This window comes from Elgaria multicarinata, chromosome 3, assembly GCF_023053635.1.
Source record: "Elgaria multicarinata webbii isolate HBS135686 ecotype San Diego chromosome 3, rElgMul1.1.pri, whole genome shotgun sequence".
NCBI classification, from domain to species: Eukaryota; Metazoa; Chordata; class Lepidosauria; order Squamata; family Anguidae; genus Elgaria; species Elgaria multicarinata.
Window position 1 is genome coordinate 74777951 of NC_086173.1, and position 23292 is coordinate 74801242.

Below are 23292 nucleotides of genomic sequence, written 5' to 3' on the forward strand. Positions count from 1 at the left end.
ATTGCATTTATCCACGGGGGGGATACTTCGAATCCTGCACATAATAATTAGTAACAAGGGGACTTTATTATACTTCAGTGACCAGCATCCGAATCCGGGGAACACCCCTGTCCTTTATGCGTTGTGTAATTAATACTGTTGTAGCTTTTACTTATCGTGGAGAAGCACAATACTTGGCTTCATTTACAACAAATATTGACAGTTGCTACTGCATCAATTTTCTAATCAGTTACAAATCAATGTAAAGATCTAAACCTTTATGGTAATGGACCTTTCAAAAGTATCATAGTATCACTGCTGTATGCTGGTATTGCCTTATGTTTTAGGAACTACAGCCAGGTAGTACTTAAACAACAGGTGTTTTTTTTTTGTATTACACCAGGGGTTGTAGCAAAATTCAATTTTTCATTATATTCAAAGAGGCAGAGGTGACTACATGGACCACTAAAACTTTGGGAAATCTCCAACGGGTCACATTGGCTTTTTGCAGCAACATAAATGGTTCGGATTTAGTAGAAAGGAGTAGTGGATTTAGGCAGGGCCAGCCCTAACATTAGAGTGAGGCTGTTGCCTCAGGCAGCAAATGCTAGAAAGGTGGCAGCATGCTGTTGCTGGAGGGAGTTGTGGCCTCTGTTTTGTTTGTTTTTTATATGGCAGGGAGACAGGTGTCATCTTGCCCTTTGCCTCAGGTAGCAAAATGTATTGGGCTGGCCCTGGATTTGGGAAATGTGCAACATAATCTTATGCATCTGTACTGTGAAATAAGCCCCACTGAGTTCAATGGGACTTAATCCCTGCTAGGTAAATGAACACTGGACTACAGCCTATTTAGGTACATGGGGAATGGAAGAGGAAAACCTGCAAGGTAATGACGAATCTCTCTCCACGCCCATGGACCTGCTCCTCCATCTAACTATAGTGTAAATAATTTGATACAAAAGCTTCCTGTGTGTGTATAAGCTTACACACAGCGTGGAATCCCTAGTTATCCTAACCTCATTGTTAGCCACAGGCATGGCCATCTGGGCCGGAGCGGAACCCCAGGTGGGCTTGATTTGACCTACAGGCTGGATTCGACCTGTGGGCCCAGTGTTTGAGACCACCTACAGCAACATACCCATCTATAAAAGGCACTCCTTTTGAGCCAAACATCTGATGACTGGAGTGTCTCTTATCCTATATGGCTAAATCAGGCTGTACTCATATCTGTCTTAGCACATTCAGGATTTAGAGTTAATCCCTCTTTAATGCATCTCATCCTGAGTCCTTTCACTAGAACAGTATGTGTCAGCTGCTTCAAGAATTAATACGTGCAGGTATATGCACAGGGATGGAAGAGGGAAAATCCAGTGATATCTTATCTCCCTCTTATGGCTGGTTGTAGTACAGCTGCTCCTGACGACAGCAATTCCTTAGGCTTCACAATCAGATGACACATCACTAGATGGTGTTCTCCCCTTCAGGAAAAAGGCACAGGAAAAGATTGTCTGACCAATAATGAGAGGGTCTCTTCAGAAGCAAAGCTTGAAATGTCAGTAAGAGGAAGGGAGGTAGGGAGGGGGAGAGAAAGAAAGAAAGAAAGAAAGAAAGAAAGAAAGAAAGAAAGAAAGAAAGAAAGAAAGAAAAGCTGCCTCCATACTTGTTCCTGACAAGCATGAAAATTCCTCCTTCCCGCTGTGGAAGTGTCTCTTGTCTTCCATTTGTATAAGGAAACATAGAACTCCCACAGAGCAGGGGTGGGCAAAAGATGTTTTGGACTTCAACTCCCAGCATTCCTGACCATTGGTCATTCTGGTCAATCTGACACATTTGGAGATCTATCTTCTGCCCACCTTTGCTGTAGAGCATGGTTAGGAAACCTGTAGCCCTCCAGATATTGTTGGACTACAACTACTGTCATACCTGACCATTGGCCCTGCTAGCTGGGAATGATGGGAACTTGAATCCAATTACATCTGGAGGGCTGCATGTTCCCCACCCTTGTCGTAGAGAATGGGAATGCACTAAACTCAAATTTCACAAAATGGGATGGGTTCAAGGGGACATCTACACAGTGTTCTGAAGGTGCCACGAAGCCCCTTGAGGGCGCCCCGAAAACACTCGTGTAGTACGTACCTTAATCGTCCCCAGAAGAGGCGGAGGAGGAGGCGTGCTTCGGCAGCGCAGACTGTGGGCGGGCTGCTCCAGGCTCCGTTTCCCTTTAGCCAGCAGGCCCTGCGAGAGCTCCCAGCAGCGGGGCTGGGTTGTGGGAGGGGAGAGAGCGGACGGGCGAGGAAAGGGGAGGGCGCCTCCCCCGCCCCCAGGACCGCGCAGGGGCCTCTGCCGCCGCCCCTCAAGGGGCTTCGGGGCGCCTTCGGAAAGCTGTGTAGACGTGGCCCAAATTAGTGGGAGACCACATTACAGCTGCTTGAAAGCTTAGCCATGACACAAGGCATGTTGTCTATTGCCTCCACCTAGATATCTGACTAGCCTTGTTCCTGTCTTTCTCTCCAAAAAATGACATGAATGCCCCCTGGAGGCATCTGCCCTCAGGTGCGGATGCTCACGTGAGACCTTTGAAAGGCTTCTCATGAAATGTTTTATACAGTAGCTTCCAGACTTGTGTTCAGGAGAACCCCTAGAGTTCCTTTTAAGTTTTATCAGATGATCCTCACTGAGAAGACCCATCACAGTGAACAACCTTCCCCTAAAGACAACTTGATCACCAGTAGCAATCTTCCCCTGCAATGCACAGCCGCAGAATAGCATGAGTTGTGTTCTAGGGCTCACTCTCAGTATTTAAACTTAACTACCTATGGTTTTTGTTAAATTTACACCTTGCTTTCCACTGCTTTAAAAGTAGTCTCAAAGCAGCTTACACACAAATACAGAAACCCATAATTAATATAATAGAAAAACCCAAATTCAATATAAACCAAAATCAGCACAATAATACAACTAAAAAGAAACACCATAAAAACAAAATCTACAAACAATACAAAACCTTTTCATCCAGACTAGACAAAATCTTCCTCCACACACAGCCCAGAATTAACCCCACAAAAGCAGTCCAAAACAATTGGGCCATAACTAATGTCCAAATGCCTGGGAAAATAAGTACATCTTTGCCTGGTGCCAAAACGATGACAGTGTCAGTGTTGGGAGAGCGTTCCATAAATGAGGGGCTATCACAGAAAAGGCCTGTTTCCAAACTGCCGCCCATGGAGACAGTGACGGCCCAAGACATTTTGGTGCCACAGGTAAAGGACAAGATGGCACGCTCTCCCATTCCATGTACAAAAGTTAACTCGATTGCCAGTTGTTCAACAGCCAATGGGACAGCATCCCACACGAAGGCAGCAGGCTAGCTTAGGGAGCAAAGGGTATAGCATGTGGCCTAGAGTTTTCTCCTTCAATACCTTGTTGCCACCTCCCAGCAACTGCCACCTGAGATTGCCCCACTCTGCCTAATGGAAGAGCTGGCTCTCCATGAAGGGGCCACACAGAGAAGGGCCTCTGAAGCTGACCTCCGGGACTCGGGTAGGTTCATACAGGGAGGGGTGTTCCTTGAGGTGTTGGGGTCCTGAGCCATGTATGGCTTTTAACTTGGTGGGATACTAAGGCCATTTCTATACCTGCCTTTTTTCCAGGGATCGTTCTGGGATCATCCCTGTGCATGGAAATGACACACAGGGGATCCTGGGAGCAGGCAGGGACGATCCCTCTATTTTTCTGGGATAATCCTTAGGTGCAGAAAGGGCCTAAGACTCCCCTTCCATTCAGTGGCTGCATTTTTAAACCTCCTTCAGCTTTTCTTTACTTCACATTTGCTCTGGATTTTTTAATATTTATTTTGGCCGGTCTTCAAGTTAGCTGCTACATCCACGTTACTATCAGCTGCAGCGAGTTGGGCAAGTACAGCAGACAATGGAAATGGCCTCCAGGGAGAAAGTAATCTCAAATTCACTGGAGCCTGAAATGGCTAGGAGACTTGCATTGTAAGAACTACCAACTTCTGGATACCCAGCTCAGCAAGAAAGCCACAAAAATGTGGGTCGACGGCTTGGAGTACAGCTGACTCATTTCTTAAGGCAATGTGCTTGCCAGGAGAGCCAGCTGGAGAAAGTTAATTAGCATAACCCACTAGCTATCACTGTGACATCCTTGACCAAAGCGTGACCCACTGTGAGCTGATAGAATGTGCCGGTGCGGCAGCTGAGTCAGCACGAGTTCACAGAAGGCTTTTTCAGTTGACAAAAGGTGCCGGGTTTTTAAGAATTATTCTTAGCTCTCTACATGAGAGCTAAACCGAGTTCAATACACAATATCCTTCCCCTATGCTGGTGCAGTCGGATCCTGAAGCAGCTCTCTAGCTCTGAGTCCTACAGCTCCTGACCCGCTCCTCTCTCTGGCTCATTTCCATCTGGCCTAGGAGGGCAAGGGCCTGGTATGAATTATTTTTGGATTGTTTAATCAGGTCTCCAGCCCACTTCCTTCCTCCTCCCCGAAGCTGCACCCAGGCAGGAGAACTCACCCAATTAGGCAAAATTGCAGGGTGCCAGGAGCACAAAGGAGAGGATCCTCTCCGTGTTTCAGCCACCCTGCACAGGATAGCCTCCAATTTCAGAGGCTGGGACTATGCAGACAGCATTGCGCCCTCCATATATAATGTCTCCACATCTAATATTTCCATCGTTTGGTACATTTAACATATGGAGAATAAAAGAGGCAAAGGGCAGAAAAGTTTCGTAGAAGAATGGAGAGGGAAAGACACTATTTCAATGAAATTGCATTTTCTGTCTGATTTACTGAGACGTTGCCAGCAAAATCTATGGCTAACACTCTGCTACTCTTTACACTCTGCCATTCTTTGGGGTATAGATCAGGCCACTGAAGGAATTATGCTGGTTTTCAAAAATGCAATTCCCAGTCCTTGGCTATTAAATAAATAAATAAATAAATCACAGCTGGTCTCCTGTGACTCGGCAGGTTAATACAGATGGCCAGGATAGGAGAAAGCTGAGAAGGCAGAAAATCTTTTAAGCCTGTTCACATTATGAATGTATCAGATGAAAAAATGCAGCAATTTCCTGGGGCCTATTAAAGGCATTAGCGTACTCTTCCGAGTGAGCACATTCAAGGTATTAAATGACTGCTCGAAGAAACAGGAACTGTTTCAATTAGAAGGTATGAAATATTCTGGGAAGAAAAAGGCCAGGTTGATCCCGCGAGCCACGTCTTCTTAATACATCTGTTACTCAAGACACCTTTTCCAAGGAAAGCAACCAATTACTTCTTGAATTACACTTTTGATAAGGCTCATTCCTCTCAGCAGATTAGCTGCAATGCTCACATCGCTGGTCCTCTTACATTTAGGCTTCTGCTAAAAGCCAGCCAGACAAGTGGTTGTTTCACCAGCTGGCCAGGAAGTACTGGGGAGTGAGGAGGAGCTTTTCCCAGTCCTGAACTGCAAGTCAAAAAGGGGGAAATCCAGGAGAATGTAAAAGATGCACACAGAACTGGCAACCTTCACTGTTATGGCTTCACTTGCACAGTCAGTATATGTCTCCTGCTCCAGAAATATGTAAACCAGCCTTCTCCAACCTGGTACCCTCCAGAGCTTTTGGACCTCAATTCCCATCAGTCCCAGCCCAGATGGCCAGTGGCCAGGAATACTGGAAATTGTAGTCCAAAACATATGGAGGGCCCCAGATTGGGGAAGGCTGATGGATGTAGTGATTCTAAGCATGCTTACTTGGAAGTCCAATTGAAGCCAATGGGAATTACGTCAAAGTAAATATGCTTAGTTGAGAGAGTTAGAATTCAGTTGACATGACAGTTGGCAAAGAGGAGCTTGGCAACAAGGCTCAGAGCAATGGTGTGTGGTTAGAAGTCTAGTATAGTTAAAGTTAAACCTTTAAAAACTTATGCTGAAGATCTGAAACATTTCCGTCACGATTCCCAAGAAGCCACTACATTCCTGCCCTAGTATAAGAAAAGACGCTTATGATAGAAAGCTTGGGTCCATGAAGAACAACATGTAGATTACTAAGAGCTGTTAAAAGCAGGATTCACAACCTTGGAAATCGCACAAGGAGGGACTTTGTGGATTTTCTCAATTACCGTTCAACTCCAAGCATTTCATGTTACCCAAATCTACACCTAGTTCAAGCTTCATCCATGCATGTTCTCTTTATCTCTGTCTAGCACAAGTCTCACCTAAGCACCACTTTGCTCCTAGGACTGCCAGAAAGAAGTCAAAAGTGTGCCATCAATGCACATCATGAGACCTCTTGCATACTTCTGTGTTTGTCGAAAGATCAAACTATATGTTAACCTGCTACAAGGTAATCCGAGTTAGCACATTAGTACCACCTTACCCAGACAAGAGCAGTGTTGTTTTTAATTGGCTATGTCTTAAAGCTAGTTTATACTGGCACCACTTAGGAACATTTGAAGTTATAGGCAGCATGGTCTGTGTCAACACACCCCACGAATATCCTGTAACACATTAAAACCGCACTTATGTGACCCATGCGGTGTGAAGCAGACCAACAGCTGAAAACTCATAGATCAGGGCAGCAGAAGCAAGAATATGGCATCAAGAGGCTCCAAACAGAAGCAGAAACTACTCAAATTGGATTAGGCCCAGAGCAATCCAATTCGTTCATATGTGATTAAGAATGACTCTAAATATAGACAGGTTGTATTCAACTCGGAAGACAGTAGTATGAGACACCATCATAGGAAGAGTTTAGCTGATCTGATAATATGTGGTCAGGGACCCTAGAAATTGCACACAGATGTTTAAAGATGTATGCATGGCAATGTCACCCACATTTCAATGGAAACACTGATTAACATATATACTTGCCCGGACCCTAAGATTATCCCTCAGTGGTCCTTCTCTGGGAGACCCTGCCAAAAGAAGTCAGGTAGGTAGGTGGCTTCTAAGAGAGCCTTTTCTGTTATGGCAACTCAGTTGTGGGATGAGCTTCACAGGGAGGTTTGCCTGGCACCTATGTTCTACTCTTTCCGATGCCAGATGTAGACCTTATTTCCCCAGGTATTTTAGTTTCTGTTGTTTTAAATCTGTTGTATCTTAAGTCTTTACACTGCTGTTACCGTTTATTTTTGGGTTTGTTTGTTTTACTTCTATTTGATACTGTAATTTAAAACTTTTAAGGTGTATCTTATGTTGCTTTTTTTATGGGTTTAACTGCTGTGAACTGCCCAGAAAGATTCGGCAATTGGGCGGTATAAACTGCAATAAACAAATAAATTGCTGGAGTACATGCAGAAACGTTCACTGTGCGAAGTGTGATGTTTTCAATAGGGACAGACCAGTAAAGAGCCAGATGTACATGGTTGTTAAAACCTTGGTGAGCGTAATACATACTAACTTACCATTGCTGTATGCCACAAGATCCTGTATGACACCCCTCTCCTATATTCGGCTCTTCTCAGTGCACTGCATGGAATGAACAATTGGGAAACCTAACCCCCATTCTGCAGTTGAAGATGTGCGGAGGTGGGAGGCCGTGGGCGACAGGTCCTTTGGTTACTTCTCTCTCAACCCTGGAAAGCTTTATTCACTTATTTTGTGTGAGAGAATGCTATGCAGTGTCAGAATTTTTACATGCTCTCAACTTGCTCATTAAGGGCTGAAGTAAATATCCAAAATGCTTGTGTATTAATGATTAACAGGCCCTCTCCAGGTAGGGTTGGAAAAGGCCCCAGAGGGCCTCTGCCAATCAGTGTGGACAATTCGGAGCTGGATGGACCAATGGCCCCACTTGCCCAAAGGCAACTTCCAGGGACCTTGCTCCAATTTTCTCCCATCTCTTAAGCCAGGGGTGGGCAACTTGTGGGACTGCAGCTCCCATCAGCACTAGGCAGCAGAGCCAAGGGTGAGGGATGATGGGAGCAGCAGTCCAACATCTTGAGGGCCACAAGCTATCCACCCCTCTGAAGCCATGTATATCCTTCAACTACACTGGCTCTGTAATATGCTGGGATGGGGCCTGAGACAGTCCAGGTACAAAGCCAAGGTATCAACAGATGCGCATCAGGACACTGCATGAACTCAGTGAACACAACCATTTCCCTAACACACCTCAAAACCTTAGAGCTTCTGAATGGAAATATAATGAATGAATGAATAAAAGAGACATTCCCAAAGTCAAGAATAGCACAGGAAGCAGCTTGCTACTGGGAGGTAGTAGCAGAATCAACAGGATTTCCAAAGGTTATGGGCATGGCTATGGACAAGCAAGAGGTGAAAATGAGATAGAAGGGTAATCATTCATGGGCAGGGTGGGGGGAGAGGCTTGGGAGGGATGGGAAAGAGGCTAGGCTCCAGGATTTGAATACTATATTCAGCAATTGCAGCCAAGACGCGCCAGTGAGAAAGAGAGATTGGTAGATTACGGGGGCATTTTGCCACTTGGCAAGAATTAGCCAAGAACACACAGAACTAATTCACGAAGCTTGACATATAGCACAAATACACTTTGCCAATTGTAAAATTCAGAGTTTCCTAAGCATAAATTTGAATCTGGCAAAAAGTTCATTTGTATCCACCTAGACATTAAAAAAATATTTTATTTAATTCAGGTTTCATAGAATCATAGAATAGTAGAGTTGGAAGGGGCCTATAAGGCCGTCGAATCCAACCCCCTGCTCAATGCAGGATTCCACCTTAAAGCATCCCTGACAGATGGTTGTCCAGCTGCCTCTTGAATGCCTCTAGTGTGGGAGAGCCCACCACCTCCCTAGGTCATTGGTTCCATTGTTGTACTGCTCTAACAATCAGGAAGTTTTTCCTGATGTCCATCTGGAAAAATGATAGACTTTAAATTGTTTGGAAATGGCCTTATAACCCTTCCCAGATTGATGGGCAGCAGCAATTGCTTCTCTAAGATCATTGCTGATGTCTTTCCTCCTTGGCATTGTGTTAACACACACCTGAATGCTCCAGACCAGCAAACTGAGAAAACTTTGGCTTTTATAGAGTTGGTCATACTTGCCGATGATCAATTAATCACGGGCATTTGATTAGCAGCACCTGTCTGCTACTTAGCATCTTAATTCCTATGGAAGCAGTAAGGGTGTACTTACTTTTTCACACATGACTTCTCCATTTTAGCTTTATTTCTGTTAAATAAATCATGACACGGTGTAATATGTCCTGTGTTGTTGTTCATCTGAGGTTGTATTTACCTAATTTTTAGACCTGCTAAGGAACAGATGATTGTTATTATGTCCTGATATGTAAAATCATACAATTCCAAGAGGGTGCTCATGGAGTAGTTGAACCACCATTTCTTTCCTCTGTTTTTTACTATTCACGTACATATCTGAAGAACGCCTTTTTATTGCTCTTAGCCTCCCTCACTAGTCTCAGCTCATTCTCAGCTTTAGCCTTCCTGATGCCATTCTGGCACATCTGTGCTATGCGTCTGTACACTTCTTTTGTAGCCTGACCTTCCTTCCACTTCCTATATGTGTCTTTGCGTTTTCATGTCATCTCTAAGCTTTTTATGGAGCTACATTGGTTTCTTCTATTGGCTTCTATCTTTTTTCCCTTGTTGGAATTGTTTGTAATTGTGCCTTTAAAATTTCCTTTTTTAAAAAAAACTCCCACCCATCTTGGACTCCTTTTCTCATTAGGGTCACTTGCCATGGGACCTTGCTTATCATGGTTCTGAGTTTATTAAAATCAGCTTTCCTAAAATCCACAGTACACGTATAGGTACTCAGCTTTTGCTTCCTTTAAAATCCAGAGTTTAAGTATGATGTGGTCACTTTCCCCCAGAGTAATTGCCACTGTATCCACTAATTCATCCCTATTGGTCAGTATCAAGTCAAGGATAGCTGATCCTCTAGTTCCTTTCTAGAGAAAGTAGAGAAAGGAACTCCTGACGTGTTATTGGCCACACGTCAGGAATTCCTGACGTGTTATTGGCCACACGTCAGGAATTTCTTGGAGGGGCCAATTTTTTGTAGAATTTGTCTCCCAACAGGTATTGGGCTAATTGACGTCACCCATTAGTACATCACACTTCCTTGAAACATTGGCAATTTGCTTATCAAAAGTTTTTGCTTCTATTAATAGCAAGTGTTTTTTTAAAAAATAAAATAAAGAAAAGAAAGTGAATGAGTAGCCAAAGTTAAATACTACATTTTATATGTAAAATAGGGGGAAATTCTGATCTGAGTTCAAGAATTACAAACGCTTACTTTACAGTAAGAATCATATTGCATCAAACTCAAAGGTGATTTGAACGATGATCTTAACTTGACACAGCAAGCAAAAATTTTAAGGAAACAGTTATAAAATGAAAAATAAAAATATAAGAGAAATGCAGAAATTAAATAAAAATGATCATAGAATCATAGAAAAGCAGAAATGGAAGGGGCCTACAAGGCCATCGAGTCCAACCCCCTGCTCAATGCAGGAATCCACCCTAAAGCATCCCTGACAGATGGTTGTCCAGCTGCCTCTTGAAGGCCTCTAGTGTGGGAGAGCCCACAACCTCCCTAGGTAACTGATTCCATTGTCGTACTGCTCTAACAGTCAGGAAGTTTTTCCTGATGTCCAGCTGGAATCTGGCTTCCTTTAACTTGAGCCCGTTATTCCGTGTCCTGCACTCTGGGAGGATCGAGAAGAGATCCTGGCCCTCGTCTGTGTGACAACCTCTTCTCCAGGCTAAACATGCCCAGTTCTTTCAGTCTCTCTTCATAGGGCTTTGTTTCCAGACCCCTGATCATTCTGGTTGCCCTCCTCTGAACACGCTCCAGCTTGTCTAAGTCCTTCTTGAATTGTGGAGCCCAGAACTGGATGCAATACTCTAGATGAGGCCTAACCAGGGCTGAATAGAGAGGAACCAGTACCTCACGTGATTTGGAAGCTATACTTCTATTAATGCAGCCCAAAATAGCATTTGCCTTTCTTGCAACCATATCGCACTGTTGGCTCATATTCAGCTTGCGATCTACAACAATTCCAAGATCCTTCTCGTTTGTAGTATTGCTGAGCCAAATATCTCCCATCTTGTAACTGTGCATTTGGTTTCTATTTCCTAAATGTAGAACTTGGCATTTATCCCTATTAGATTTCATTCTGTTGTTTTCAGCCCAGCACTCCAGCCTATCAAGATCACTTTGAAGTTTGTTTCTGTTGCAGGGTATTAGCTATCCCACCCAATTTTGTGTCATCTGCAAATTTGATAAGCGTTCCCTGCACCTCCTCATCCAAATCATTAATAAAAATGTTGAAGAGCACTGGGCTCTTCATATACAAACATTAACAACAAACTTCAGAGCCCAATGGTATAATGTGCACATGATAATAAAATTAAATAAAAATTGCGTTGGAAAAGCAAACGTGTTTCAACCAACGGCTCTTCCACAGCAGAACATTAACAATGCATATGAACAGTTCCTTTGTTTAATATGTTTAAGCAACAACATGGACAAAAATAACAGGATATATACAGTTTCAGCAGAGGCAGGACCAAACTAGCACAGGCATAATACCTAAAACTGGTTGGCAAACACAAACCATTGCCTGCCAGTCCAGATGCAATGGTGCACTGTGATTTGCAGCAAACCAGGGAGTGATTGGTTCAAAGCTCATTCCAGGCTCTTCCGTGGATTTCCAAACCTAGAATTACATCTGAAAAGAACCTCAGAAAATACCAGGAATGTTCTAGGACAGAGTAGGCAACCTTTTCAGGCTCGCAGGCACATTTGCCATTTTTTCCTGGGCCAGGGGCAGTCTTTCTTTTCTGCCAGGGGGCACAGTGGATTCTCTTCCCTCCCTCCTCTCCATTGGTTCCTTTTCTTCCCCCGCCCCTTGATTCTTTTCTGCCACTCCTCCTCCTCCTCCTCGCTTGGGACTTCCTTCCCACACCATTCCTCCTCCTTCTCCCCCTCCTCCCTTCCCGCTGCCACATTCAGCTCCTCTTCCTCCTCCCGCCTACCATTTCCTTTCCCCTGCCACCACTGCACCCTCTCACTTGCCTCTTCCCCACCTTCGTGCTGCTGCTGCTTCTCTGCTACCGCTTCCTTCCCCACTCCCCTGCCGCTGCTGTGCCACCGCAGACTTCCTGATTCCTGGCTGCGATGAGAGAGTGAAGGGCTAGGAGTGAGGAAAGGGGGGGTGTCTTCGTGAGTAAGGGGTCTTGGTGGCTGCCACTGAGCCCAGGGGCGTCACATTGCCAACCCATTCTAGGCATATAATGCACGGTGAGATCCGTTCCCAAACTGCAAGGCTGTCAGAAAGACACTTGTACAGCTTTCCATACAGGTCAATGCCAGGAGAACGGCATTATAACTAGAATGAAGGGACTGCTTTAAGGAGGCACAATATCTTCAAAAGAGGAATTCAGATGTCCAGAAGTTGATTTTTGGAAGCTTTCTAATCTGACAATCTCCAAAGAAATTGAGAATGGATAGTATCTTCCAATGGATCTCACTAAGCGCATGCGCGCACACACATACACAGAGTGATATTACAGCTATATTAAAGGGAAAAAATTCTCACACAATTCAGGCATTTCTAATACTTTATTATTTTAAAAAGTCTGGATAGCCAAATCCTTGAGCACAAATGCCGACTTGAGAGCTTGTGAGACTCTCTAAGCGGCTTCTTAACAGGCACCTGAAGAATCTCACAGACAAGAGAACTTCTTTCGATTGCAAGGCCCACAGAAGAAGCCTCTTGCTCCGCACCCGCTTCCTCGACCAGCCTGGAAGGGAGCCGAGCTGTGAGGTATATCAGATGCCATTTCCAGAACTCTGACAGAGGCCAGTCTCTGAATACTCCTGGAGAGCCAACAATGAAGAGTTCTTGCCATTGTGTCGGACTCGGGCACTGTGCGTGAGTTATTACTGAATTCGAGTAAGCATCTGGTGCACAGTGATCCTTTGCTGGTAAATTATCAGCTTCATGCTTGTACGCTGAAGGCTCCCTTGTCCAGACCCCCTCTAGAAGGCTTCCCAATGGAGACAGTGGCCAGCCAGGAAACCAAGCATGCCCCAAATGCCCTTTTTCCTATTGCTACATCCCAAACACCACCAATTTCACTAATATCATCCCAGAAACCCCTTTTCCCCCTAGTGGTCGCTCAAACGAGGCAACCGACCCCCAAAGTCGCAATGAGCAAGAACAGGTGCTACTTCTGCACATTTTGCACATTTAGCCCTATCCCTCCACACCACGCAGAAACCCCTCGTGACTTGCCAACTCGCCCTCCATCGTGACCGATATTAGCTGACAAACTGCACGCCTGCAGCCCACTGCCAATCAGGTTCAGCCTGGGTTTTGCAACTGCAGCCACTTTAAAGCCAGGAATGCTCTGCAAAAATCAAGAGATAAGAATCAGACTTAGCATAAGTGTTAAAACAGAACTGCTGATTGCTTACAACATGAACTGCATCGATTTCAAGAGCTCTTTACGTTTTGAGGACGTCATGTGATCAGACAAAAATGGAGGCCGCTAAATACAGCAGGGCCACATGATGGATGTTGGTAGCTTTACCCAGGGGTGGCGGAGGGCAGGACAGAAAGGGACTCGAATCCAACTTAAACCTAGTTGTTCAGCTTGCCTACAGCTTGATCCTACGTACTCCCAGTACTGCAACAAGGGAAAGGATTCCCAGACTGCATCTTTCCTTGGTAACAAGCCCACAGGTGGAGGCTCAGCTTCAGAGAGACTTGGAAGCCACCACGCTCCCTGCTTCAGAGGGCTACCAAGGCACAGTGGGACGCTAAGGAGAGTCTCTCTCCTTCTTCCAAGCCCAGAGAAGGACAGGAAGCTGTCCCTGACCCCACACTGGACTTGGGAGGCACATAAAGCATGACGCCAGAGAGATGCCCCTACCGGTCTCTTCCACAAGGGACCGACTGCTTTTGGCTGAATGGTGCCAGTCTGTCCATTTGCCCCCTGCTTACTTATAGGGGAGCACACCAAGTGGGAAGGTGAAGGGGACACCTGCTGGTGGGCTTCTACGACAGGAGAGGGCAAGTTGTGTGCTCTGTTCCCTGCATCACACGTGGCTTCAGGTGTGTGGGAGGGTGAGAACTCGAGAGGACAGGAATCCCAAACATGACCAAGAGAGGATACAGAGCAATACAACAGCGACTGTAACCCTCTGATGCAGAACGTAGATTTTGGTATGCAGGGCACAGGATGCGCTCTACTGAGCCAGAAAGGGGGGAAATCCTTCTTGGTCAGAAGTAAAGGAACTTGGAATAAAGGAAAGCCACCGGCCACCTGGCCAGTAGCTACATAGCAATAGGATTCCGTTCGAAGGCAGCCTTCCCCGAGCTGGTGCCCTCCCAATGTGTTGGACTGCAACTACTGTCATTCCCAGCCAGGAATGATGGGAGTTGTAGTCCAACACACTGGGAGGGCACTAGCTTGGGGAAGGCTGTTCTAATGCAACTGAAGGAGCCCCTCTCGGCAAATGGATCGCTGCAGGTCTCCTCATTTTTCAAAGACTACTTTGCCTGGTTTTTCCAGAAGGTTAGACCCAGTCTCCACTTACAGGTCTTCTGGGCTGGCCTCCTCCCCATCTCCTTGGCCTCTTTTGCGCTTGCACAGGCACTCAATCATCCAGCCAGCGCCGTCGCCTCTTAGAAAGCTGACTTGTTGTTAATGAAGACTATAGCGCGGTTTCTCATGGCAGAGGCACTCCGTTAAGGAGGCCTTTGAATTCCCCAAGATCACAGCTTGTACTTTCCTCTGGCAGCAATTCTGGCACTGGCCCAGCATTGAATACCATGTTCCGGCCTTTTTGGCGAGTGCAATTTACATTCCTTGCGTAAGTGATGACACAAAAGAGTTACAAGTGCGTGCAAAGAGTGTATGTGTGTGTGTGTGCGTGCGTGTGCGCATAGGGTACAGCCATACCAGACCTTACGAGGCATCTTGTGATGGAGCTGGTGGATCCTGACTCTCAGGCTCAGGGGGAGGAGCTGGCACCGATTCCTCTTTCTTCTGCGCAGCCAGGAAATCATGAATCGCCTTCTCTATCTGCGGCCTGAAGATGTGGTTGAGTTTTGGATCCACCACCTGAGAAATAATTCTGTCCACTCCGGCTTCCAGCATCCCCGACCTGAGGAAGAGACAAAAGAGTCATTCAGCTGCTCCAAGCCCCCCTCCCCTCCCACCCCCACCGGGAGCTCTCCAGAGCCAGGTCAGCTGCAATTAGCATTAACACGATGTGAACGACGGCTCTCTTGGGTAGCATCGACACAGAAGAGGCATTTCCACCCTTCGCAAAGAAAGCGGGGAGGGTTTTGAACCTGCCACCTAAAAGGGCCCCCGAAGAATTTGACAGCAGACATCTAGTCCCCCATTCCCTTAAAAGGTACACGAGGCAGGAGCCGTGGCAGGGCATTTGCGGCACACAAAGCAACAAATAAAATGTGCCTTGGCACAAACAGGGGGAAAAACAGGCACATTGGAGGGGATCGGTGGAAGGAGAGAAGAGGCGATCTTTTTGGCTGGTGCACTCGCAATGAGAAAGCAGAAAGGCCGCCTTCACCCCAGCACTCGCATCTGCCAGTCTAGACACACGGGCACTTCTTTTTTACAAGACAAACAAAAACAAACATGGGCAGTTCATGACAAAAGAGCTCTTTTGGGAACAGAGTGTCAGAAAGCAAGACGTGACTTATTGCTCCAAGGCTGCACTGGATCAAGAGAGCAGGGCATCGGCTGTCTGGTGGGGTTAAGTCATGTCTGCAACCGGCCAGGGGAGGTAAACACAGAGACGCTGCCCAGCAGTCGGGAGAGCAGCTGCAAGCCTAATGTGACCCTGCCTGCCTGGGCAGAAAACTCACAGCAAACGTTGCTTGGAAGCTATGTGGGCACTTCAGAAAGATTGGGATTCTTGGACCCTTGGGCCGAAGGAGTGCTCAGAAGGGCATTGCTAAGCCGGCACAAGTTCAGGGGTCAGATCTGCTCTGATGCCCTTCCAATGCACCCCATCCGTGCTGAAAGGGCAGCTGCGTGCAATGCGAAACGGTGCTTTAATCTTGCTTTCGGGTGGGCTGGCTCTAGGCAGCGGAAGAAACACTCTCAGGGCAAGGGTCACCTTGCACTTTGAACAGCACTGATGTGGGCACATTTGAACACCCAAAGGGAAACAAGAGAAAACTCAACAGCCAGTGGCTTCCTCATCTTGTTTCTGAGCCAGGCATCTTGGAAGAGAAAAGGAAGAAGATCAAGACCATGTTGGTGCATTAAACGTGGGAAAGTGAGCAAAGACGCTCACAAGCACATAACAAGTGGAGCGCCTACCTCCCATTGACCGCTTACAGTAAAGCCACTTGCGAAAACTGATGTATCACAATGCACAAGCAGCTTCCACTTTTGGCTCAACCACCTCATCACACCCACTTGAATTCGGCTACCAATCTGTCAGAGAGAAGTTCCCATCTCCTGTATCAGCCCCAATGGCTCATTAGCAAGACCCACCTTGAAACAGAGTATGATGGAATTTAAATCATGAATGTGAGCATGTCTCAGTCACAGGAAGTTGGCTTATAAGTGCATCCTGGAATGCTTCAACAGTAATCTTCTGGCCATCAGCTTCTCAAACAAGAGAAATGCTTAAGACTTAACCAGTGCCATAGCCAAGTAGAGACTAGACCCAACTATGATGTGTAAGAATGTAAGAGCAGTCCTGCTGGCTCAGACGAAAGGTCCATCTAGTCCCGCAAGTAGAGACTAGACCCACAAGTAGGTCTTGAGTGCAATGGCAACCTTTTGTTCATGCTCCCCAGCAACTGGTATACGGAGGCCTACTGCCGCTGATGAACAAACCAGCACATTCAGAGCCCACAGATCTGGACAACACTCCCAACCTATTTCAAACAAACAAGTCACAGGCGACCACGTGCAGAGTATGAGTGACAAATGGAGCCGGGCATTCTAGAGGAATTGCAATCCCTCTAGAATGCCCTCAGGACACAATTTCTGACCTCACGTTAGAGGATGTCCCAGAGCCTCTGGACAATTGTAGTGAAAGCCCAGCTCCATTTGTCACTCATACTCTGCGCATGGTCGCCTGTGACTTGTTTGTTTGAAATAGGTTGGGAGTGTTGTCCAGATCTGCGGGCTCTGAATACCAGCTGTTGGGGAGCATGAGCAGAACATGGGATGTAGCTTTTACTGGTAGGACGTAGATTTGGGTTGGGTGGGAGTCATTTTGTTCAATTACGCTACTAGCAGTTATCTGTTTTATATGCAATTTATTGTTATGTAACTCATTTTGAACGTAAGAAAAATCGTATACAGCTCTGATATAAGTAAAAATAAATGAATAAATGGAAGAGAGCACAATGTGTTCAAGGATCTGCTGAACCACTATTGATAGCCTAGCATTCTCCTCGTCATATCTCGAAGTTGCCTGACCCACCCATTCTTTCTGGCTGCTCTTGGTTTAGTGTCACGTGAGAGGAAAGAGGTGAGTTTTGCCATGAGTCCAGTCCGATCCAGAAAGCAGATCCCAGTAGGCAGTGTTGGGGTCCTGCTGTATCCCATATGCTGGTTTAATACCTACATGAAACCAATGGGGGTGTCACCAATAGGAAGATGACAACGACCTCCCCTTTTTCTTGACTGCCAAAGAGACTAAGGAAATCCCGAACCTGGATTTGGATGTGGGAAAATAAATTGAGGTTTAACCCAGCCACAGCAGAGGGTGTTGCTAAGCAGTAGGAAAGCTAATTTGGGAATAGGGTTTGGCCCTAGTCTGAGTGGGGATGCATCTGCTTCAGAGTCTGCGGGTGGTTCTTGACCTGGCTTTGCTCCTGGATGCTCTGGTGCTTGCTGTGGCCAGGAGTGCCTCCGCTGTGCCTGAAAAAACCTATTCTGGCCACAGTCACACATGCCCTGATCTCCTCCAGGTTGGAGAACTGCAACATGCTCTACGTGGAACCGCCCCTAAAAGGTGTTTGGAAACACTTCAGCTAGTACAAGATGCAGCAGCCAGGATGTTGACTGGGATCCACTTCATGGAGCACATTACTCCAGATTTGTGAGCTGCACTGGCTACCAATTCATTTCTGGGCAGAAATTAAGGTGTTGCCAATTACCTATAAAATCCTAAATGGTTTGCAGCCAAGTTATTTGAAGCCTGTCTTCTCCCATGTGAGCCTGCCTGCCCTTTTCAGCTGCCATTGGAAGATTTGCTTGATGACCCTTTTCTTTCAGAAACACTGGCCTGGGGCAGGTCCTTTCCTGCAGTGGCACTGAGACTCAGGGATACTCTTCCTCCAGAAGCTCAGTTAGCTCTTGCTCTTTCAGCCTATAGGCAAACCATGACATTCTTATTTTGCCAGGCTTTTGGATTATTTAACTATGCACCCTGCTGCTACAGATGGCTTTTCACAGTGCTACTCTGGTTTTTTAAACTTTCTTTTGAGTTATATGTTTTTAATTTGTACAGCTGCCACAGAACTTTGGTTACTGGACAGTTCAAAAATGCATTAAATAAATAAATACCATGTTTATACAAAATTAGACAGCTGCAGAAACTGAAGGCTTTTAAAGCCCAATCAATTTCATATAACAGGAGTGTACAGCTAAGCCAGCCTAGCCTTCCCCCAAATTAGGGAATGACCTCTACACATTTGCAAAGAGCACATGCTGTGTTGAGTGAACTGGATTAGCTTCAGCAATAGTTCAAGGAGCCAGCACAGAAAACTGTGCTACCACTGCACTCTGCTGGACAAAGTTACACCACCCCTGCCTCGACATTAAGTTCATCATTCTATTTTACAGAACGTTGGAGGTAGGAAGAAACAAAAACTCCCAAATACTGCAAAGTCATAAGACACTCTCCACCCCCCCCCCCCCATCTCCAAAAGTGGCTTGCTTGCAGCCCTCCACCTGGTGGCCACATGTCCCATTTTGGAAGAAACAGAAGCCCTACACAGGTGTTCAATTCCCCCAAATGACTAGATGAAGGATGAGGATGCACCAGCTGGCCCCACTCACTCCATTACATCTCTGCACCTGGCCACCTTCCATAAGTTGTTATGAATGCTTACAGCAGGGAGGCTGCTGTACATAAGTAGGTCCCCCATGAGGTTCAGAACACATATGGGTAATCTCCATGAGTACAGCAGGCTCCCAGCTGCAGACCTTCCTTCTCTTAGATGTGGCGAGCAATGGGGTTGAGCACATGAGTGGGGCCAGACGGCACGTCCCCACCTGAGATTCTAATCACGCGGGGGAACAGAGCAAGCGAATACGGCTGCTGTGTTGATTAGTAATCAAATTGTAAGTAAGATTTGAATCCATGAAGTGCCACAACCCTTCAGGAATCTTGCCTACACTAACACCATCAAAATGTCAGTGTGCCTGCTGTGCAAACCTACTAATTCATCCCCAAAAGGTTAAAAACACTTCATTCTTGCCACTTTACTTAAAGCAGCTTCTACTTACTGAATCACACTCTGCCTGAGGCCATTGCGCAGCTGGTTTTTGTTCATTGCCGGGTTCCATTCCTGCTTATCCAGGTGGGTAGACACAAAGTTGTCCACTTTCTGTCTCAAATTCTGGTAGGCTGGCTAAACAAAATGACTCAATTAATACAAGCCTGAAGGGTTTATTGTGAAAAATTCCCACCCTTCCCATGACATCTCTTTGAAGTGCAACTTTTCATCCTATCATTCAATTTTGGATAGGCTTTGCTTCATTTTTATTCAGATATGTACCTTGGAAAGGATGCAAGCGTACTGCAACTGGAAGAAAGTGAGTACATGCTTTACAGACATTGCACCAAAAGCTTATGCCTAAAGAATATGTTTGATATACTACACATTCTTTTTAGGCAGGAGTTTCAGCAAAGGTAAGCTTTCCAAGTGATTCTGACCAAACACAACTGATTCTTGTACACTGAATAGAGGTACAGGCTACAAAATGTTACCAGCTGGTAGGAAGAAAGATAAAAGGGCAGCGGAATTCTTTTACCTGTAGTGATAACAATAAAGAGTGTATTAGACTATTTCAGGTTAAGAAGAATGGATGGGGTTGCCAAAGCCTGACGCAGAGAAAGAGATTTAGGGTGCAATCCTATGCATGTTTAGACAAAAAAAAGTTTTACAACTCCCAGCATGCCCCAGCCAGCCCTTTCCTTTTTACCATTACTTGCATGTTACATCCAAAGAAAATGTGTAAGTACTAATGCCCACAGAAGTCTAATAAATTTAGGACATATTTGATTATGTTTTCTTGCCAAAAATCTATGGAATCCTTATTGTTCTTGATGGAAGGGGATACGTTTGAAATTAAAAGCAGGAGATAGATTGGCAAACTACAGTTCTAGACCCTCAATGGACTTATATTCTGAAAGAGACTTAGAGTGGAATTCCATGCATGTCTACCCAGAAGTAAGCTCCACTGAGTTCTATGGGATCAGGTAGGTATGCATAGGGTTGCATCCTTAGTTGTTCACTGGATACGGGGTTTAAGGAAATCTATAAGATATTATTGAAATGTTACTATACTCCAACAAGACTTTTAAAAGTATGGAAATACAAATAGTAGGGATTGGAGATGTAAAAAAAAAGGCCAATGGAACTATCCTACACTACAAAGATTGAGGGAAAAGAATGTCATGCATCCACACTATGATTGGTTATGAGATTCCATTGAACTTTGGGATAGTTCTGTTACTTAGGATATTTTAAAAAGTATGTACAAACTAGACATCAATATTAAGTAATAAAGATGTTGACTACTGGCCAGATTCTCTGGGCAAAATATTCAAATTGATTTTATTTGCCACAACTGGAATTCTGGAAACACAGATGAGAAAGTATTTACAATTTAGAGTGCTGTCAACTTCTGTAGCAATTTACAGAATAGAAGACAATTCTCAATCTCAAGAAGCTCACAATCTAAAATGCAATATAGAGGAAACAGAGGAAGAGGGGGAACTGGAAGCAAGGGTAAACAGGGATGCAACACAAGGTTTCGGTTACATATGCTGAGGCTCAACTAAGCCAAAATTTTCCTGGAAAAGGGAAGTTTCAAGGTGGGATTGAAGAAACTTAGACAATGTGGCATCATACCGGCAATTCCAAGCACAGGAAGCAGCACAGGAGAAAGGACAGAGGGTTTTGAGGGAACAGGAGACTTTCAGATGGTGGAGCTGGAGGAGCTAAGTTCACACACAGATGTATAACAATGGGCAGAGCCGCCGAGGCCTTTGAAAGTAAAAACAGGGAGCTATGCAAGTTCTGGAGGTGGACAGGAAACCGGAACAGGGATTTAATGTAGCCTTGGTCCTACTTAATAAATTTACCTGGATAAAGTTTTCGGGAAGGACAATCTAGTCCCAGTCAGAGCCCTTTGGAACCATGGTGTTCTATTATTATTTTTATTATTATTATTGGAATAAGGCAATGCCAAAGGAGAATGGCCCAATCAGATGCAATATAGGAAGCCACCTTATACGAAGTCAGAACATGGGTCCCTCTAGCCCAGTATTATTGATACTCACTGGCAGCAGCTCTCCAGAGTTTCAGGCAGGAGATTTTCATGCCCTACCTAGAGATGCCGGGGACTGAATCTGGGACCTTCTGCATGCAAAGCAGGTGCTCTACTACTGAGCTATGGCCCCTTCTCTGTGTTAGCTGTACAATAACGTATAGTTGATTGGACTGAAAATTGACCTCATGCCTGCACGCACCCTCCTCCCATGTGACTGGCTTCAAAGACATCAGTTTGATAAACAGATTTCTGCAATATCAGAACCAGGAAACTGCAGTGGAAGACGTGCTAATAAATCAGGATATTAACCCTCCTAATAAGTAAAAAAACTAACCGTACATTGAACAAATATAAACAGTAACAGTAACCCTTGCAAGATAATTACAGCTTTAGTCCTCTGGTTACCCACACACCAATTAGCACTAAAAGAAACTAAGGCCATTCTTCAGCATCTTGAAAGACTCCTCCAGACTTTCTAAGGAGGACAAATCAAATAGCTCTGCAGTTCAAGTCCTAGAAGAAAGTTCTGTGATGGATCTACAAGCTCTGTAGGGATAAAGTTGATAGGAATGAATAGCCAAAGCTTCTAGCCAGTCTCTGCAGAAGAGGGCAGGGCAACATTCCTTAGTTGTGGGTTACATGTCAATAGGCTATGGGTGGGGGACCTGCAGCCTGAGGCTTAATATCATGAGGGTGAAGGAACCCAAAGGGAGACAATGAGGGTGGAAAGGAAGCTAAAACAGAGTGAAGGTAGGAGATGAAGGGAAGCTTTCTGCAAGGGGTCAATTCAGACTTTGGCAAAACGGCGGGGGGGGGGGAGCTGAGATAGACAGAACAATGAGAGGAGGAAGCACTCACTAAGGGTAGTAGAGGGTCCTTCTCATTTGAGCAGGATTAAGTAGGCATCATTACCTGCAGGGCCCTGAATTCTATGACTTGTGTCTGCAAGTAAACATGCACAGGATAGAGCTGCCCAGCTCTTCTGAAAGTGTGTGTTTGGGGGGTAAATACAGCAACACTATGGAATAGTTGTTATTTTGCATGGGGCTTTGGGGACCTTGCCCAGCTTCGGGAGAACCACAAAAGCTAACAGGCATGTTCAAATCTAGAGGAAGGGCAGGGCAGCCATCCCAACCTGTTCCCCCTCCAGGTGGGCTAGACTGCAACTTCCACCACTCTTGGCCTAAAGCTCCCATGATCCCCAGTTAGCATGGGTGAAAAGGAGGTGCAATTCGGGAAGGAAATGCGGGTAGGCTGCGAGCTGGTCTGTCGGAGCATCTGCTGAAGCCTCCCGCAAGGTGGAGCGGGAGACGAAGCCTTCCCCAAGATGGGCACCGGGAAGAGCCGTACCTTAGTGTCGACGTCGGCCAGGCAGTCCCTGCGGAAGGCGTCGAAAAGGCCGCGGCTCTTGAGCTGCCCCACGATCAGCCCAATGAGCTGCGCGTCGCCAGGGGGCAGCGAGGCAGGGTCGGTCACTCCGGACCCCGCGGAGCTCCCGCTGGCTCCGCCCGCCCCCGACGACGCCCCGCCCGGCTCCGCCATCCCCACGATGGGCGCCTCCCGGGGCCGCACGATGGGCCACGGGCGCCGCAGCGCCGTCTCCGCTCCCGCCGGACGAGGACACCGCGGCGGCGGCGGCGGCAGCGCCCAAAAATGACGACAGTGCGGCAGCTGATGGCGGTGGTGCGGTCGCGGAGCATTTTGCGTCACTCCCTCCCACTGCATGCTGGGAAACAGAGGCTTCTGCTGCCCAGTCAAAGAAAACTCTCCTTCCCAGGGTGCTTTATGGCAC

At 46.0% G+C, this 23292-nt stretch overlaps 1 protein-coding gene across 2 annotated transcripts; it reads right to left on the reverse strand.

Moving 5' to 3' along the window:
• Positions 1 to 12537: 12537 nt before the first annotated feature.
• Positions 12538 to 23057, reverse strand: BOD1 (biorientation of chromosomes in cell division 1). Of its 2 annotated transcripts, none has more exons than XM_063120615.1 (4): positions 22851 to 23057; positions 19449 to 19573; positions 14906 to 15105; positions 12538 to 13343 (listed from the first exon to the last, which is right to left on the reverse strand). In XM_063120615.1, exons 1-3 carry the CDS (start codon positions 23040 to 23042, stop codon positions 14907 to 14909), a joined length of 516 nt encoding a protein of 171 aa, XP_062976685.1. In that variant the 5' UTR covers positions 23043 to 23057; the 3' UTR covers positions 12538 to 13343; position 14906. The 2 variants fall into 2 exon arrangements, with proteins under 2 accessions (XP_062976685.1, XP_062976686.1); XM_063120616.1 differs by having other exon boundaries at positions 14901 to 15105.
• Positions 23058 to 23292: the final 235 nt, after the last annotated feature.

What these genes read in the sequence shown, in the direction of transcription:
- BOD1 (XM_063120615.1), bottom strand. Translation starts at nt 23,042, where the DNA reads ATGGCGGAGCCGGGCGGGGCGTCGTCGGGGGCGGGCGGAGCCAGCGGG. An exon ending in TGGCCGACGTCGACACTAAG is followed by an intron (nt 19,574 to 22,850) that starts GTACGGCTCTTC and finishes CATTTTGTTTAG; the next exon opens with CCAGCCTACCAGAATTTGAG. An exon ending in CTCAGGCAGAGTGTGATTCA is followed by an intron (nt 15,106 to 19,448) that starts GTAAGTAGAAGC and finishes TCTCTTCCTCAG; the next exon opens with GTCGGGGATGCTGGAAGCCG.